This window comes from Bombina bombina, chromosome 1, assembly GCF_027579735.1.
Source record: "Bombina bombina isolate aBomBom1 chromosome 1, aBomBom1.pri, whole genome shotgun sequence".
NCBI classification, from domain to species: Eukaryota; Metazoa; Chordata; class Amphibia; order Anura; family Bombinatoridae; genus Bombina; species Bombina bombina.
Window position 1 is genome coordinate 196,801,529 of NC_069499.1, and position 20,470 is coordinate 196,821,998.

The 20,470-nt window shown below is 40.2% G+C and overlaps 1 protein-coding gene across 1 annotated transcript in view; it reads left to right on the top strand.

Annotated features, from left to right (window-relative positions):
• Positions 1 to 20,470, top strand: part of TYRO3 (TYRO3 protein tyrosine kinase) — a 533,278-nt gene that overhangs the window by 108,318 nt on the left and 404,490 nt on the right. Inside the window, exons 2-3 of the mRNA XM_053697821.1 lie at positions 3,872 to 4,067; positions 5,058 to 5,158. Of these exons, the coding sequence (XP_053553796.1) occupies positions 3,872 to 4,067; positions 5,058 to 5,158 (297 nt within the window). The remainder of the gene's footprint in view (positions 1 to 3,871; positions 4,068 to 5,057; positions 5,159 to 20,470) is intronic.

Consider the following 20,470-nt stretch of genomic DNA (forward strand, 5'->3'; position numbering starts at 1 on the left):
GCTGCAGCAGACAGCACAGCACAGCAATACATGCAATATTTCTAGACAGTAAAAATAAATATTTCTTTAAACTATGTAATAACTGCCATAATTTCTTTCATGAATCCCTCATAATATCAATCATAGATGAGGCAATTTTGTATCACCTCTGTGATCATTTTGATATCAAATATCATGTGCCCCAAGCATCATACCATATTAAAGCAATTTAATACTGTCAACTATTCTGGCATTTATATATCTAATATGTTTTCAGAGCCGTATTTAAACTTTCATAACCATCTAGTATATAATCATATGACATGATTCAGGTATCCCATGTAGGCACTCCATCTGAAAAATAGAAAAAATATATTATATATATGATTAGACCATGGGATTATTACAGTTTGAATCTATTTTTCATATATCTATTAACTGCAGCAGTTATTTATTTAATATAAAACGTACTATTTCAATATATATATACATATATGGGCTATTTGAATCATTCCAAACATATATGAAGCTATTGGTATTATTTCCTTTGTAAAATGTATTTAATTTTATCTGTGTTATACAGGGGTTGTAAATGTTAATTCTTTAACCCACACTGCTTTCAGTAATTTTAAGTCCACACCATAGCATTTGTCTGTGTTTCCTAAGGTCTTCATTGCCCCACCCACATAGCTTGGTTTATTTGCATTTGAAATGCACAGAGTTACTTTCTCACAAGATTTATCACCTGAGTCAGACTCTTAGGTACATTGGGAGGGGTAAATAGATTTTATCTCACATTCCCAAGCAATCACACATATGGTTTCTGAAATTGTTGTTACATTTTAATTAAACCAAATGCTCTATTGTTCTCACTTTAGCTAGGGATGTCTCTTTTAAAGTAATCCTTTGAGTTTCCTGTGTAATTGAAAAAGTGGGGGAGAATTAAACATGTTTGAAGTCAGTTTGTCTGACAGAAATGAATAATTTCTACTGGCCAGTCAGATCTGAATAAATATAATTGTATTGCATAGCCTTAAAATATATGATTAAAATATATATATATATATATATATATATATATATATATATATATATATATATATATATATATATATATATATATATATATATATATTTATTGACCTTACATATACCTTGACACTTCCTTCGTCCAAATCTTTTTTTTTTTTTTTCTCTCTAAAGCTGACTGCTTGGAGATTAAAAGCTTAATTTTGTCTTCGCGTTTTTTTTCTGAGTGGTCATTGTTACCATGATTCAGGCTCACAAGCCAGTTTCTAGAAATATTTACCTAAGATATGGTGTAAATATCTTTTATTGGTGTGAATCCAAGGGGAACTCTTGGAGTGGGGTCAGAATTCCTAGAATTTTGTCTTTTTCTCCAGAAACTGGAGAAGGGTTTATCAGTCAGTACCCGGGAGGGTCAGGTTCCTCCTGCATTATCTATTTTGCTATATCAGCATCTGGCGGACATGCCAGATGTGCAATCTTTTTGTCGGGCCCTGATAAGAATCAGGCCTGTGTGTAAGTCTGTTGCTTCTCCTTGGTGCTTTATCCTTGTTCTTAACTTTTTGCAGCAGGCTTCGTTTGAGCCATTGCATTCCATAGATGTTTAGTTGTTATCTTGGAAGGTTTTGTTTCTTGTTGTTATCTCTTCTGCTTGGAGAGTGTCAGAACTCTCAGCTTGCAGTGTGATTCGCCTTATCTTATCTTTCATTCTGATAAGGCGGTTCTTCGTACTAAGTTAGGTTTCTTCCTAAAGTGGTTTTGGACATAAATTTTAATCGGGAAATTGTTGTTCCTTCTCTCGGTCATAGTTCTTCTTTTCTGAAGCTTCTGCTACTACTCTCTCTCTCTGGTTGTAAAGTTTAATTGGCTTTGCTTATGAGACTGCTGGGCAGCAATCTCCTGAGAGAATTACAGCTCATTCCACTAGGGCGGTCTCCTCTTCTTGGGTTTTCAGAAATGAAGCTTCTGTGGAACGGATTTGCAAGGCTGCAACTTAGTCTTCTCTGCATACCCTGTCCAAATTTTACAAATTGGTTACTTTTGTCTTGGCTGAGGTTCTTTTGGGAGAAAGGTTCTTCAAGCAGTGGTGCCTTCTGTTTAGGTTACCTGTCTTGTCCCTCCCCAATCATCGGTGTCCTCTAGCTTGGGTATTGGTTCCCAACAGTAATTGATGATTCTGTGGACTCACCGTATATTAGGAAAGAAAACAAAATTTATGCTTACCTGATAAATGTATTTATTTCCAGATACGGCGAGTCCACAGCCCACCCTTTATTTTAAGACAGTTATTTTTAACTTTAACCTCAGGCACCTCTACACCTTGTGTTTCCTTTTTTTCTCCTTTTTCCTTCAGTCGAATAACTGGGGATTGTGGGAAGGGAAGTGACATTTAGCAGCTTTGCTGTGGTGCTCTTTGTCTCCTCCTGCTGGCCAAGAGTGATATTCCCAATAGTAATTGATGATTCCTTGAACTCACCGTACATGGAAATAAATAAATGTATCAGGTAAGCATACATTTATGTTTTTCTTCTATCTTAGCTGCCCCCAAACTTGCAGCATGTTTTCTTTTAAAGGGAAATTATATTGCGAACATTACATGCTCTAATTTGTTTGAGTATTTCATTTTAGCACATTTGATTCTCCAACTCTGTAATTAACCTAGTAAATGAGTTAAACACACAAAGTACCTCTTGTGAGCCACAGAGAACTGCAGATCTGGATACAGCCAGTAAGCCAATCAGCAGTAGTTGTTGCAGCTGTATCCGCTCAGGGCCAGCAGTGCTCTGCAGCTCCTGAGCGATACTTTGTGTTTAACCCCTGGTTAAACTGCTGGGGTTAAACACTTGGCATGACATGGTTACTATTGCTAATTTGCTGCTGGCATTTCAACTGACCAGATGAGGAGTGTCTGCCCTAATTCTCTTGTAACCTGTTAATACACATTACTTACCAACCAGCAGAGCATGGTATACAGTGGGATTGTGATGCATCTTGATCTAGTAAGCTATGTGCATGCATGGGTTACATGGAGTGCACTCTGTAACTAATGAATTGCGTTGGGTTCTCAACTCCTTGATGTCTGTACCACCCCTGAGCAACTGTGCTGCAGGCTTAGGGGCAGCTAGGAGAGCCCTGCTGGACTTCTAAGGACATTTAAAAAAAATATTTTGTTTGCTTTCCTTTGAATGGCAGGTTAATTTTTTAAAGAACACTTTATAAATACTTAGAGAAAAAATATGTTAACGGTCCTATTAAACAAAAGTAGAATTCCCTCATTTTTTTTGAAAGAATGGAATTTGAGAGGTGTCTCTTAAAGGGGCAGTCTACTCCAGAAATGTATTGTTTAAAAAGATGAACTATTTCCAGTTTTTCATAACCGACCGTTATATTAATACACTTGTGTGATTACTTTGTATCTAAGCCCCTGCAGACTACCCCTTATCTCAGTTCTTTTGACATACTCACATTTTAGCCAATCCGTACTGACTATTACATAGCTTCACGGGAGTGAGCACAATGTTCTCTATATGGCACACATGAACTAGAGCTGTCAAGCTACGAAAACCTTTCAAAATGCACTGAGATAGGCGGCATTTTTTTTAACAGTTTAGAAATCAGTTTGAGCCTACCTAGGTTTAGCTTTCAGCAAAGAATACCAAGAGAACAAAGCAAATTTAATGATACAAGTCAATTGGAAAATTGTTTAAAATGGCATGCCTTATTGGGATCATTTGTTTGACTTTGACTAGACTGTCCCTTTAATAACAACGGAGTATGAAGTTTATCATTTCACATAAGTGTAGCGAGTCTGATTAAACAAGTAGTCTAATTTTTATTTGTCTTTGCTTTCTCCCCCTTTTTCTAGAAGACGCTGCAGGATTGTGGTTCACTGATCGTGGTTACAACCTGACAGTGCCTCAGGGTAACGAGGCCAAGTTGAACTGCAGCTTGAAAGGCATGGAGGAGCCTGAGATCCAGTGGCTGAAGGATGGCAACCCCGTGCACAGCGCTGACCAGATGTACATTCCTGTAAATGAAGATCACTGGATAAGCTTCCTCAGGTACTGTATAAGGCCTGGCACCACATGCCTGACTGTAATGTACAACCTCTCTAACATAAGCAGACACCAGCATGCCCTTAAATGGGTGCGGCTGTGTCTGTGGTTAATAAGTAAAATGCATTGTTATCAGCAAAGGATAATAATAGAATAAAGCAAATTTGATAATAAAAGTACATTTGAAAGTTGCTAAAAATAGTATATTCTATCCGAATAATAAAAGGTGTTTCCTGTCCCTTTTAATTATTACTCAAAGGGAGTAAGGGCACGGTAGGGGGATGATTGGCAATGCTATATGATAAATACAGTGTCTAGACTTTAGTATTATTTCTTCTCATGCGGCTAACACTAACCATTTGATTGTGGACTTTCAATACATGTGAATGTTTGGGACATAATTTCATATTAACACGCAGCATTATTTAAATGATTTTGTACATAAAAAGGCTTAATTTAACAGCTGTTTATTTTGAAACAAACAGGAAATAGCTATTTGTGTGCAACTTGTATATACATCTGGTGATAGACCATGAAATGTCCCATACAGAGATGTTTTTGTTTTCCGCACTGGAGCATCAATGTTAATGATTCAAATAAAGCATACAGTTTCAATAGACTTTTTAGTTGCCGTCTGTTATATTTATTTTGTTCTCTTGGTATACTTTGTTGGAAAGCATACCAAGTTAGGGGCAAGAGCTAGTTGGTGATTGGTTGGCTATATGCATTTGTCTCTTGTAATTGGCTCACTAGTAGAGTGTGCTGCTCTGCTGGGGTAAACCATACCATTATATCCACTCGGTAGTGCAATAAAGAAATTATCTAACACACAGCATTTGCTTTCTGCTTTTTTATGTCCCTTTAAGTTACTGCTACTATTTTTTTGTCATGTGCTGGAATTTACACATAACAATCCCTCTGAGCTCTTTAAAAGCATAGTGTCTGCTTATCCAGCATTATTACTGACAAATTTATATGTTCTGTGGTCCTTTTCAGCTTGAAAAACGTGCAGCGACCAGATGCCGGAAGATACTGGTGTGAGGCTGATGATAAAGGAGTGAAGGCTGTGTCTAAGGATATCTGGGTCATGGTGGAAGGTACGAGCATAGGGTTGCCATCTCAGCCATGTTTTCCTGGACATATGAGTTACACATGCTGCAGGGTCTGCAGGGAGGAACATGTATTGTGTACATTTGACCATTTGACTTGTTTGGAGGAGCTAATCTGGGCTTTAGTCCACAGACAACAAGCCTAGCCCAGGGTATAATGTTGGTATAAAGTGCATTGTTTTTCAGTTCTTATCAGTTAGTCGATTAGGGACTGACATGTAGCAGGATTAGCCTATATAAGTCAGCAGGGTGCAGTTTAAATTATGGGAATTAGAAATTGCTCAATTTTCAGAGCTAAAATAATGAAAGTATTTTGCAAAGTTGTTTTATATATGCATAGCTAAATATTCTATATACAAATCTCAAGGTGTTTACTGTACCTTTAAGTATAGCAATGCTATAATTTATTAATTATCTGCTCATTTCTCACATTTTGTTTGTTTGAAAAAAAGATTTGGTTTCCTCAATCCCCAACAGCAACACAATCAATCAATGCAGCTGATTAATTGCACTGGATTATAACCAATTCAGCAAATTCATAGTGCACCAATATTTTTACAAAACAAACTAGATGTACAATACAAACATAAGTGCTATAACAACATGTATGAAAGAAATTATCGGACACCTGTATACTTTTAAATGTGAGGAAAATTACCCATAATGCGTTTTCTTGAAAACTCTCTATAATACAAAAATCACTTATTCAGCAGTAATAAACAATGATAGAATTCTTTTTCAGCACATTATTCTAAAACTACAAACGTCCATCATATTTGTCAATTGCTTGATGTTGGTTACAGCACACTTCTGATTTTGTTTTTCTTTTCTGATAGCTCAGAAAGTACTTATAAATATAAATTTCTAAGTGATTTTTGCACATCAAGTGTACTTAAATTACAATTTTTGCACTGTGCATATTGAATATGATTTATTCTTGTGTAATTTACATACATATTTTAGGTTTTTTATAAAGTACAATTTTTGGTAAAGAATTTTGTTAAGATTTATGATGCACCTTAACAATACAAATTTTTCCTTCATATTTGTGTGTGAATTTCTATTGCAAGAATGTTAAAGGGACATTAAACCTAAATTTTCTCTTTCATGATTCAGATAGAGAATACCATTTTAAACAACTTTTTAATTTACTTCTGTTATCTAATTTGCTTCATTCTCTTGATATTCCTTCCTGAAAAGCATATCTAGATAGGCTCAGTAGCTTCTGATTGGTGGCTGCACATATTTGCCTCATGTGATTGGCTCACCCATGTGCATTGCTATTTCTCTAACAAAGAATATCTAAATAATGAAGCACATTAGATAATAGAAGTAAATTGGAATTTTGTTTAAAATTGTATTCTCTGTCTGAATTATGAAAGAAACATTTTGGGTTTAATGTCCCTTTAATAATGTATGTAACAAAAATGCCCCAAAGTTTAGATGTTGCTTAGCCACTTTTTTTTTTTTTTTTAAAAACAAAAGCGACATTTGTTATTCTTAAACCCTAAGTGCAGCTCTAAGCCCACAAGGCATTACCATAGTGACAAGGCCGTGTGCTTGCATTGAGAAGACAGTTCAGCTTGTGATAGCATACTTGTGCACTATTAAAAAATGAAGTGTCCATTTTCAGCAAGCTTCATTACTTTCAATAAAAGACATATTGCCACTCCCAGGGACAGCCCCTTTTTTATGATAATTCCACCGGGGCAACACCTGTGAGGGTTGGCATGAAAAATCACATCTGATCTCGTGAAGTTTAGATAATCGAGCCCTTAGATTGACTGCTAGTCTGGGTGAAAATGAAAAAACACAACGAAAAACATACTAAACATTTTGAGAGAGGTTTAAACTTTCAGTAAATAGACTTTTCAAATTTTCTTCTTAAACGGGAAGAGTCCACAGCTGCATTCATTACTTTTGGGAATTCAGAACCTGGCCACCAGGAAGAGGCAAAGACACCCCAGCCAAAGGCTTAAATACCTCCCCCACTTCCCTCATTCCCCAGTCATTCTTTGCCTTTTGTCTCAGGAGGTTGGCAGAGAAGTGTCAGAAGATTGAAGTTAGTCTCTTATGGAGGGTAGTACTCTTCAAAATGGGACTGGAGTTTTAAGTAATCCTGTCAACCTCTCAGTGAGAGCAAGGATGAAAGTCTGGAGATGCAGGGGGAGTTCTTTCTGTGAAACCATCCCGACTCATATTAACAGCTCCTGGGTAATCGGCGTTGACGAGTTTCGTTGCCTGCCTTTATTCACTCAAGTCGATGTCAGAAGCGATGCTACTATCTGTCACACTTGAAGGGCCGTGTTCCTGTTCCACGCCGTAGATTCCGGTAAGATAATTTATTTTGATATGTTAATGAAAGAAGCCAGGGCCCCAGTGGGACTTTTTTTTTTATCTTAAATGGAATCAAGGGTTAATATCTCCTGAGGGGGGTTATTGAACAGGGGGGACTTTAATCATGTTTGTTATGTGATTTTGTCTGCTAATGTGTAGTGATACTTGGGCTTATGGCTATTCGGACATAACAGCCTTATATCATCAGTTTGCGCAGTCCTAGGGACCGGTGTGTGCTTATGAGTGGCAACGGAGGGAGTCTGTTCATTAGTTGTCTGGTTCACGGGAGTTGGTGAGTGCCCCAGCCATTGGGGGGTGTAAGGTGGCTTTAGTGTTTTGTCCATAATTACAATCTCCAAGCTATGGAGGATTCTGATTTTTTGGAGACGGACATCTACGATTCTGAGCATACGTTTTGCAATGAATATGAAATGGCCCGGGTTATCCATGCCCATCAGTTATGTGCCGATTGCTGTTCTAGAGTACTCTCTTCCCCCGAATCAGGGAATTTAGAGTGCGCTAAACCATCCGCCCCGGAGGATTCCATGTCCTGCGAGGCGTGTGCCCCAGAACCTTCCTTTGCTACGCAAGCAGGTGTCCCTACGGCCGTTACTCCTTCTCCGGAAGGCGGCTTGTTTCCTCCTTAGGTTACAGCATGGCCATATCTATGGCATTGGCACATTTATATCTCCCTAGAGAGGTATTTTTAAGTTACTGTCCGTGTTCTGTTAACCAGGGTTCATCGGGCGTCATTGACTCGCCGGGAGATCATTTTGCCTTCTATTATAGACCTGCATGTTCTACTAAGGCATGTTTTGGTGGTGCTGGAGGATTCCAGCCCTACTGGAGGGATCCTCAGTCTTCTGTGCCGGTAGGCAAACTGGGTTAGACATGTAGGGATGAAGACAATCTCTTTAATGTCCCCACTCTGTTCCAGTTCTGAGCTTGGGAGGATGGGGCCTCTAATCTGCTGGTCCAGTTGGCGTGCTGTTTTCCTTGGGTGTTCACCTTTGAGTGCTGCCTTTCTTTTATTTGAATCCTGTTAGGATATATTTGATTTGCTTTATGATGCTCATGTCTGTTATAATTGTCCGTTGTGGGAACATTTCTTCTCTGGAACTGATACTTGCGATGTTGTGGATGTCCTGGAAGCTGCGGGTTCTATATGATTATAGTTTGTTATCGACCCCTTTGGGGTTTAACTTTTTCTTGGACCTTGGGCAGTTCAGGGGAGTTCCTTGTACCAGGCAGGTACTGGTCGGGCGCTAGCTGCTGTTCCTTATGGTTCATGTCACCCACGTGGTGCCGGTGTGCTGGTTATCTTGTTGGGTGTTGAGTCGTTCACTTTGATGAAGTGTTTGTGTTATGTTTGGTTTTATCCAATTTCATGAGGGGGTGTTTTTGTTTTCTTATATGTCAACCTGCTTCTCATCCTCGGTGAACGGAGTGTCGAAGGGTTCGTTCCTCTACCGTTTTCCTTAGGTTGGGGTCCGGGTGCGGACCTGTCTGTCTCCTCGTGGGTTCTGGAGGTCCTTGACCTTGGAACCAGAATTTCCCCATTCCCAAGGGTTTGGAGGTCTGGATGACCGGTGGACAGCCGGGTACCAGTTTGGATGACGTTTTTTCGTTCTATCTTGGTATCTTACGGGTGCCTGTTTTTCTTGTGGTAGTCACCGGTACCTATTGAATTTGCTGGTACTGCTTTTTTCCTTTTAGGGTGGTCCGGTCATCTGAGTTTGGAAGTGCGGATAGTTCAGTCTTCCCTTGTTTCTGCGTATTGCACGCTCTCATAAGAGGGAGCGCAGGGGTTGAGTTTCTCCCCCCCCCTTTTTTTTTTTTCCCCGGCAACTGCCCCTGGTTCGCTCCGCAGAGGAGTTGTGGGGTTTTATATGTTCTTCCTTGTGTGGTACAGGGATTTCCGGAAGGGTGATCCTGTTCAGCCTGCCGGGTAGCCTAGTGGGTTGCCAGTTAGCCACATGGCTAAGGTTGTGAGTTTGAATCCAGCTTTTGTTGGGTGTTCTCCATTATGAAGCCCTATCCCTGGTGACCTTCGAGGTCCCTTGAGAGTTTGAATCCAGCTGCAGCTGATTGTCTCTTCACTTTGTATTACAAATTGCAATAAAAAGATATTTTTCTTGGAGTATTGCACTTGAATCTCTAGGAACTCTTGTTCTCTGGGGTTGCAGAGGGTCCAGGGTTCAGCTCCACCTACGGGTGTGGGTGGCCATATCTTAGACCTGTCTTAGACCTGTCTAGATACTTGTCTATGTTCTTGGTCTGAGTTCTTGTGAATGCACTACCTAGAGTCCTCTTCTCCATATGAGGCAACCTGGGGTCATATGGCCTGCCCCGATTTTCGGGGGGTCTGGCTTAGGGCCATTTCTCTTGACTGAGTTTTTGGGTCCGGATCATTAGATTCGGTCCAGGGCGGTTCAGTTTTGAACCTTAGGGTTTAGAACATCCGCTTGTCCCTTCAGGGGGTTGGTTTTTCTCTCAGGCCACTCTCTTTGGTTCCTGCCTGGAGGTTAGTTTGATGCTTTAAAGATGCGTCTTTCAGTTGTTGCCAGTGGCAACTTTTGTACTTTGATTCGTGGTTGTTTGTCTCAACTGAGCTGGTGGTAATGGTCGTTGAGTTATTGCTCAATGGTATTGCTTACCATTTCTCTTTTAAGCCTCTTCGCCCTGTCTACGGCTGGGAAAGTGGTCCTCTTGGGGAGGAATTTGGAAGTCTTACGGTTTCCATGGAGACCCTGTGGGTTCTATCGTCTCGTTCGAGGATTTTTCTTCCTCCCTTGCGTGCTAGAGGCTATGGTGGCTGGTTCTGGTACTAGGGTATTGTTATGGCTCAATGCCCTATCTCCCTTTTTTTGGGAGTGCCCCCATCTTTAGGGAAGGGAAATGTGCAAGGGTTCTGGACCCATGCACAACGTATCTATTAGACCACCTGTAGTGGCTGGATGGTTTGTCTAGCTGCCTAGCAAGCGGAAGGTTTGCAACCAGCTGCAGCTATTGCATCTGGAATGTGTGCTCGTAAGCTATTTGGCAGTGGTGGTAGCATGCCTGATGCTAGTAATTGGTCAGGTGTTCATCCTCTTCAGGCCCTCTGTTCTCTCTTGAGGCGGACGTTGCCAGTCCTTTTTGGACTGGGTCAGTTTCTCGGAGTGGGGTCTGACCATGTACTTCTGTTGGCCCTCTTATCCTCACTGGTGGGGAGTTCTCGGGTGTTCCTTCCTCCACTGGTTACATTTCTCTGCTGGTGTTGGATTTCTTTTTGGGGTCCCGATTTGTTCTGGATGGGAGTTGTCATTGATATCCTGCACTCTGTGGGATGGGGTCCCATGATGGCTTAGGGTTAATTTTGCTGCCCTGGAGCTCACAAGTCTGTCCGTTGTGATTCTGTGTTTCACAGAGAGACCTTTTTTTCTGCTGGAGCAGTTAGTTCCTACATTCTGTCGGTGGGCTCTGGGTTACCTTCGATCCTGATACGGGTTTCTTACCTGTATGTGACTAGTTATAGCAGTTGTATCTGCTGGACTAGGGTTCTAGGGAGCTTGTGGCTCCTTGGCACACCATCAGTCATATGGTGTTGTGTCTGAGGATCTGAGGGTGGATTTTGTTCTTCCTCACGGCCGCTCTCTCATTGGTTGGGAGTGTCACTCTGGGGATAGGATCTTTTTCTTTCTAGAGAGTTTTTCTCCTGGTGGGTTGTCTTGTAACAACCTTCGTTTCGCTTGTCATGGGGGTTTTCTTCCCTAGTCTGATGGTCCTTTTGGATCTCCTTCGGGTACTCTGTTCTCTCCTTCAGAGGTAGGTGGAGGTACTTTCTTTGTGTAGTTTGTGTGATGGGAGGCTGCGTTACTTTGCTTTTTTGAGGCATTGTGCTCAGCTGAATCTAAAGATTACGAGTGGTCTCCAGCACACCTTGTGTTTTTTTTATACTGTGTATTTTTTTGGTAATACCAGGCTGTGGTGCCTTTCGAAGGGACCACCTTCTGTACCCACCCTTTGTTTGCATTCAGTGTCCTCTATTGCTTGGGTATTGTTTTCCCAAAAGTAATGAATGCAACTGTGGACTTTTCCCGTTTAAGAAAAGCTACTTAAATTATGCTTACCTGATAATTTTCTTTTCTTCTGATGGGAAGTCCACAGCTCCCTGCCCGTGTTTTATAGATGAGGCTTCCATAGTTTAGTTTCTTCTTCTGGCACCTTTTTCACCCTGATATTTCTCCTACTGTTCCTTGTTCCCTTGGCAGAATGACTGGGGGATGAGGGAAGTGGGGGAGGTATTTAAACCTTTGGTTGGGGTGTCTTTGCCTCCTCCTGGTGGCCAGGTTCTGAATTCCCAAAAGTAACGAATGCAGCTGTGGACTCTTCCTGTCAGAAGAAAAGAAAATTATCAGGTAAGCATAATTTGTTTTATAGGGACAGTCTATGACAGAATTTTTATTGTTTAAAAATAGATAACCCCTTTTATTATCCATTCCTCAGTTTTGCATTACCAACATGGTTATATTAATATACTTTGTACCTCTGATTACCTTGTATTTAAGCCTCTGCAGACTGCCCGCTTATCTCAGTTCTTTTGACAGACTTACCTTTTAGCCAATAGGTGCTGACTCATAAATAACTCAATGGGAGTGAGCACAATGTTATATATATATATATATATATATATATATATTGCACACATGAGCTAGCACAGTCTAGCAGGGAAAAACTCTCACAATACACTGAGATGGGCAGCGGCTTTAAGGGCTTAGGAATTAACACATAAACCTACCTTGGTTTCGCTTTTAATAAAGAATACCAAGAAAACGAAGCAAATTTGATGATTAGAAAGTTGTTTAAAAAAAAATGCATGCCCTATCTGAATCAGAAAAGTTTAATTTTGACTAGACTGTCCCTTTTTAAGGTGAGATTTTTACTTTATTGATTTATTTTTTAAACAGTTTTTAATGGCAACTATTGATGTTAAGTATGTAAAGGTTTCTAGGGTGTGTTTTTTTTATTAAAGTTTTGCTTTCACACAGGGATAAGGATAATTTGTGAAGTAGCATGTCCCTTTTAGATCACTTAGGAAAAATGTAGAAAGAAAATCTCTAAATATGTATTTTAAAATTGCCTCCTGCAGCAAGTTGCTTGACCAGCTCTAACATGTATTAAGCTGATCCAGCATCACATTATTATGCTAAATGTAGCCACCAATCAGCAAGTGCTATTCAGGTGCTAAACAAAAAAAAATGGTCTGGCTCCTAAGCTTACATTCCTGCTTTCAAATAAAGATACCAAGAGAATAAAGACAAATTAATAATAGGAGTAAATTAGAAAGTTGATTTAAATTGCATGCTCTATCCGAATCATGAAAAAAAAAAAGAGTTTAATTTCCCTTTAACTGGCTATGCTGTGTCTATAGTATGTTTTTTTTTCTGGATTCAGGATGCTTTGCATATTTCCTACTCCCTCTAACCTGAAATAGCATATTGTCAGATAATTCATTGCATGTGTCACCTGCATGCCTCTGCTCATGTTTGGAAATGACAATTTCTATTTGTACATTTTTGTAGGAGTCTGAACTGAAATTCCTGGCGTGGGCCAGATAATATTTCCGTTAAAAAGCTTTAAACATATAGTCATACTTTACTCCTATTATCATTTTTTCTTCGTTCTCTTTCTTTATTTAAAAAGCAAGAATTTAAAGCTTAGGAACTAGCCCATTTTTGGTTGAGAAACCTGGGTTACGCTTGCTTATTGTTTGGTTGAATGAAGACACAAATAAGCAAGCGCTATCCATGGTGCTGAACTTAAAATGGGTCGGCTCCTAAGCTTTACATTCCTGATTTTTAAATAAAGATAGCAAGAGAACGAAGAAAAATTGATAATAGCAGTAAATTAGAAAGTTGCTTAAAATTGTATGCTCTAGAGGAAGCTGGTGGGAGGAGCACAGGTGCAAGGACGTGCACACACCTGTTCTCAGGTTCCCTGGAAGAGCTGTTGGCAGATTACATCGTGCTTAAACTCGTGTCCTGGGTTGCTCTCTCAGTAAGGGTAAAAGGAACGCTTGCCCTATTCCTAGCACTCTACCAGTGCCATTCTAACGCACTGAGCTGTAAACTGCAGCAAAAAAATGGACTGAATGTGTTACTTAACTGCAGCCAAACAATTCTGTGAAGCCACATTAGCACTTAAGGTGCATAAACTATCTTAGCCAGGCACCCAAGCACTGGTGCAAAACCAAACTTCCTTTTCTTTTCCTCCCTGTAAGTACTTCAGGCAAGAAATACCAAGACCGCATTCACAGACTCCCCCTCCCACCGGTGCTGCGTGAGGGGGAACTTAGCAGCGCAGTGTGCTCTAACTGGACTTATACTTGATACAGGGGGGAAGAAATCCCTGTTACTGGGCTCACCATCATCTACCATCATCTACGGTCTGGATCAGCTGCTCGTTGGAACAGGGCCTGGAACATCCCGGCAGCTGCCGCTCTCTACCTGTGACGGAGGACCCCGTTGTTGCTTTGGTTGCATCGGGAAAGGGGACCAGCTTAGGACGAGGCGGTCCGTCCCGCAGCCTGGAGAGGATTCGACCGCTGTCCGGGTGACGTCACAGACCACCCGCTGGAGGGCGCTTTTGCGCCGTGAATGTTTGGCGTGCTGCCGGCTGTGGAGGAGGTCTGTCTCTGGTTTTTGCTCCCCCCCACCGGTGCTGCGTGGGGGAGAACCGGAGCTGGCTAGGTGATCAAGCTCTGTTGGTGCAGGACAACTCGGCTCATGAGACAGGTACTTTTCTTTTTCTGCATCTGACTAAAAAATCCTAATTGACTCTGTATAATAGAGAGCTTCCTGGGCTTCGTATGTTGTCGCCTTTTTGGAGGAGGAAGTTTTTCCCTCAGAATCTTGGAGCCCAGGGACAAACTGGACGGTCACGTAAATAAGTGATATTTGAAATCACTATGGCCTAGATTTAGAGTTCGGCGGTAGCCGTCAAAACCAGCGTTAGAGGCTCCTAACGCTGGTTTTGGGCGCCCGCTGGTATTTGGAGTCAGTGATTAAAGGGTCTAACGCTCACTTTTCAGCCGCGACTTTTCCATACCGCAGATCCCCCTACGCCATTTGCGTAGCCTATCTTTTCAATGGGATCTTTCTAACGCCGGTATTTAGAGTCGTTTCTGAAGTGAGCGTTAGAGCTCTAACGACAAGATTCCAGCCGCCTGAAAATAGCAGGAGTTAAGAGCTTTATAAACCGGCGTTAGCCAGAAAGCTCTTAACTACTGTACCCTAAAGTACACTAACACCCATAAACTACCTATGTACCCCTAAACCGAGGTCCCCCCACATCGCCGCCACTCGATTAAAATTTTTAACCCCTAATCTGCCGACCGCCACCTACGTTATACTTATGTACCCCTAATCTGCTGCCCCTAACCCCGCCGACCCCTGTATTACATTTATTAACCCCTAACTTGCCCCCCACAACGTCGCCGCAAGCTACTTAAAATAATTAACCCCTAATCTTCCGACCGCAAATCGCCGCCACCTACGTTATCCCTATGTACCCCTAATCTGCTACCCCTAACATCGCCGACCCCTATGTTATATTTATTAACCCCTAATCTGCCCCCCTCAACGTCGCCGACACCTACCTACACTTATTAACCCCTAATCTGCCGAGCGGACCTGAGCGCTACTATAATAAAGTTATTAACCCCTAATCCGCCTCACTAACCCTATCATAAATAGTATTAACCCCTAATCTGCCCTCCCTAACATCGCCGACACCTACCTTCAATTATTAACCCCTAATCTGCCGACCGGAGCTCACCGCTATTCTAATAAATGTATTAACCCCTAAAGCTAAGTCTAACCCTAACACTAACACCCCCCTAAGTTAAATATAATTTTTATCTAACGAAATAAATTAACTCTTATTAAATAAATGATTCCTATTTAAAGCTAAATACTTACCTGTAAAATAAATCCTAATATAGCTACAATATAAATTATAATTATATTATAGCTATTTTAGGATTAATATTTATTTTACAGGCAACTTTGTAATTATTTTAACCAGGTACAATAGCTATTAAATAGTTAATAACTATTTAATAGTTACCTAGTTAAAATAATAACAAATTTACCTGTAAAATAAATCCTAACCTAAGATATAATTAAACCTAACACTACCCTATCAATAAAATAATTAAATAAACTACCTACAATTACCTACAATTAACCTAACACTACACTATCAATAAATTAATTAAACACAATTGCTACAAATAAATACAATTAAATAAACTAGCTAAAGTACAAAAAATAAAAAAGAACTAAGTTACAGAAAATAATAAAATATTTACAAACATAAGAAAAATATTACAACAATTTTAAACTAATTACACCTACTCTAAGCCCCCTAATAAAATAACAAAGCCCCCCAAAATAAAAAATTCCCTACCCTATTCTAAAATACAAATATTACAAGCTCTTTTACCTTACCAGCCCTGAACAGGGCCCTTTGCGGGGCATGCCCCAAGAAGTTCAGCTCTTTTGCCTGTAAAAAAAAACATACAATACCCCCCCCCCAACATTACAACCCACCACCCACATACCCCTAATCTAACCCAAACCCCCCTTAAATAAACCTAACACTACCCCCCTGATGATCTTCCTACCTTGTCTTCACCATGCCAGGTTCACCGATCCGTCCTGGCTCCAAGATCTTCATCCAACCCAAGCGGGGGCTAGACATCCACTGAAGAAGTCCAGAAGAGGGTCCAAAGTCTTCCTCCTATCCGGCAAGAAGAGGACATCCGGACCGGCAAACATCTTCTCCAAGCGGCATCTTCTATCTTCTTCCATCCGATGACGACCGGCTCCATCTTGAAGACCTCCAGCGCGGATCCATCCTCTTCTTCCGACGACTAGACGACGAATGACGGTTCCTTTAAGGGACGTCATCCAAGATGGCGTCCCTCGAATTCCGATTGGCTGATAGGATTCTATCAGCCAATCGGAATTAAGGTAGGAATTTTCTGATTGGCTGATGGAATCAGCCAATCAGAATATAGTTCAATCCGATTGGCTGATCCAATCAGCCAATCAGATTGAGCTCGCATTCTATTGGCTGTTCCGATCAGCCAATAGAATGCGAGCTCAATCTGATTGGCTGATTGGATCAGCCAATCGGATTGAACTATATTCTGATTGGCTGATTCCATCAGCCAATCAGAAAATTCCTACCTTAATTCCGATTGGCTGATAGAATCCTATCAGCCAATCGGAATTCGAGGGACGCCATCTTGGATGACGTCCCTTAAAGGAACCGTCATTCGTCGTCTAGTCGTCGGAAGAAGAGGATGGATCCGCGCTGGAGGTCTTCAAGATGGAGCCGGTCGTCATCGGATGGAAGAAGATAGAAGATGCCGCTTGGAGAAGATGTTTGCCGGTCCGGATGTCCTCTTCTTGCCGGATAGGAGGAAGACTTTGGAGCACCGGATTATGGATCGCCAACCCCCGCTTGGGTTGGATGAAGATCTTGGAGCCAGGACGGATCGGTGAACCTGGTATGGTGAAGACAAGGTAGGAAGATCTTCAGGGGATTAGTGTTAGGTTTATTTAAGGGGGGTTTGGGTTAGCTTAGGGGTATGTGGGTGGTGGGTTGTAATGTTGGGGGGGGGTATTGTATGTTTTTTTTTACAGGCAAAAGAGCTGAACTTCTTGGGGCATGCCCCGCAAAGGGCCCTGTTCAGGGCTGGTAAGGTAAAAGAGCTTGTAATATTTGTATTTTAGAATAGGGTAGGGAATTTTTTATTTTGGGGGGCTTTGTTATTTTATTAGGGGGCTTAGAGTAGGTGTAATTAGTTTAAAATTGTTGTAATATTTTTCTTATGTTTGTAAATATTTTATTATTTTCTGTAACTTAGTTCTTTTTTATTTTTTGTACTTTAGCTAGTTTATTTAATTGTATTTATTTGTAGCAATTGTGTTTAATTAATTTATTGATAGTGTAGTGTTAGGTTAATTGTAGGTAATTGTAGGTAGTTTATTTAATTATTTTATTGATAGGGTAGTGTTAGGTTTAATTATATCTTAGGTTAGGATTTATTTTACAGGTAAATTTGTTATTATTTTAACTAGGTAACTATTAAATAGTTCTTAACTATTTAATAGCTATTGTACCTGGTTAAAATAATTACAAAGTTGCCTGTAAAATAAATATTAATCCTAAAATAGCTATAATATAATTATAATTTATATTGTAGCTATATTAGGATTTATTTTACAGGTAAGTATTTAGCTTTAAATAGGAATCATTTATTTAATAAGAGTTAATTTATTTCGTTAGATAAAAATTATATTTAACTTAGGGGGGTGTTAGTGTTAGGGTTAGACTTAGCTTTAGGGGTTAATACATTTATTAGAATAGCGGTGAGCTCCGGTCGGCAGATTAGGGGTTAATAATTGAAGGTAGGTGTCGGCGATGTTAGGGAGGGCAGATTAGGGGTTAATACTATTTATGATAGGGTTAGTGAGGCGGATTAGGGGTTAATAACTTTATTATAGTAGCGCTCAGGTCCGCTCGGCAGATTAGGGGTTAATAAGTGTAGGCAGGTGTCGGCGACGTTGTGGGGGGCAGGTTAGGGGTTAATAAATATAATATAGGGGTCGGCGGTGTTAGGGGTTAATAAGTGTAAGGTTAGGGGTGTTTAGACTCGGGGTACATGTTAGAGTGTTAGGTGCAGACGTAGGAAGTGTTTCCCCATAGGAAACAATGGGGCTGCGTTAAGAGCTGAACGCTGCTTTTTTGCAGGTGTTAGGTTTTCTTTCATGTAATTAACAAGAGTCCATGAGCTAGTGACGTATGGGATATACATTCCTACCAGGAGGGGCAAAGTTTCCCAAACCTTAAAATGCCTATAAATACACCCCTCACCACACCCACAAATCAGTTTTACAAACTTTGCCTCCAAGGGAGGTGGTGAAGTAAGTTTGTGCTAGATTCTACGTTGATATGCGCTCCGCAGCAAGTTGGAGCCCGGTTTTCCTCTCAGCGTGCAGTGAATGTCAGAGGGATGTGAAGAGAGTATTGCCTATTGAATGCAGTGATCTCCTTCTACGGGGTCTATTTCATAAGGTTCTCTGTTATCGGTCGTAGAGATTCATCTCTTACCTCCCTTTTCAGATCGACGATATACTCTTATATTTACCATTTCCTCTACTGATTCTCGTTTCAGTACTGGTTTGGCTTTCTACAAACATGTAGATGAGTGTCCTGGGGTAAGTAAGTCTTATTTTCTGTGACACTCTAAGCTATGGTTGGGCACTTTATTTATAAAGTTCTAAATATATGTATTCAAACATTTATTTGCCTTGACTCAGAATGTTCAACTTTCCTTATTTCCAGACAGTCAGTTTCATATTTGGGATTATGCATTGAATTATCATATTTTTTCTTACCTCAAAAATTTGACTTTTTTCCCTGTGGGCTGTTAGGCTCGCGGGGGCTGAAAATGCTTCATTTTATTGCGTCATTCTTGGCGCGGACTTTTTTGGCGCAAAAATTATTTTCCGTTTCCGGCGTCATACGTGTCGCCGGAAGTTGCGTCATTTTTTGACGTTATTTTGCGCCAAAAATGTCGGCGTTCCGGATGTGGCGTCATTTTTGGCGCCAAAAGCATTTAGGCGCCAAATAATGTGGGCGTCTTATTTGGCGCTAAAAAATATGGGCGTCGCTTTTGTCTCCACATTATTTCAGTCTCATTTTTCATTTGCTTCTGGTTGCTAGAAGCTTGATGTTTGGCATTTTTTCCCATTCCTGAAACTGTCTTATAAGGAATTTGATCTATTTTGCTTTATATGTTGTTTTTTCTCTTACATATTGCAAGATGTCTCACGTTGCATCTGAGCCAGAAGATACTACAGGAAAACCACTGCCTGCTGGATCTACCAAAGCTAAGTGTATCTGCTGTAAACTTTTGGTAGCTATTCTTCCAGCTGTTGTTTGTAATAATTGTCATGACAAACTTGTTAAAGCAGATAATATTTCCTTTAGTGATGTACCATTGCCTGTTGCAGTTCCCTCAACATCTAAGGTGCAGAATGTTCCTGATAACATAAGAGATTTTGTTTCTGAATCCATAAAGAAGGCTTTGTCTGTTATTTCTCCTTCTAGTAAACGTAAAAAGTCTTTTAAATCTTCTCTCTCTACAGATGAATTTTTAAATGAACACCATCATTCTGATTCTTTGGACTCTTCTGGTTCAGAGGATTCTATCTCAGAGATTGATGCTGATAAATCTTCATATTTATTTAAGATGGAATTTATTCGCTCTTTACTTAAAGAAGTACTAATTGCTTTAGAAATAGAGGATTCTAGTCCTCTTGATACTAATTCTATACGTTTGGATAAGGTTTTTAAAGCTCCTGCGGTTATTCCAGAAGTCTTTCCTCTTCCTAATGCTATTTCTGCAGTAATTTACAAGGAATGGGATAAATTGGGTAATTCATTTACTCCTTCTAAACGTTTTAAGCAATTATATCCTGTTCCGCCTGACAGGTTAGAATTTTGGGACAAAATCCCTAAAGTTGATGGGGCTATTTCTACCCTTGCTAAACGTACTACCATTCCTACGTCAGATGGTACCTCGTTTAAGGATCCTTTAGATAGGAAAATTGAATCTTTTCTAAGAAAAGCTTATCTATGTTCAGGTAATCTTCTTAGACCTGCTATATCATTGGCTGATGTTGCTGCAGCTTCAACTTTTTGGTTGGAAACTCTAGCGCAACAAGTAACAAATCGTGATTCTCATGATATTATTATTCTTCTCCAGCATGCTAATAATTTCATCTGTGATGCCATTTTTGATATTATTAGAGTTGATGTTAGGTTTATGTCTCTGGCTATCTTAGCCAGAAGAGCTTTATGGCTTAAGACCTGGAATGCTGATATGGCTTCTAAATCAACTCT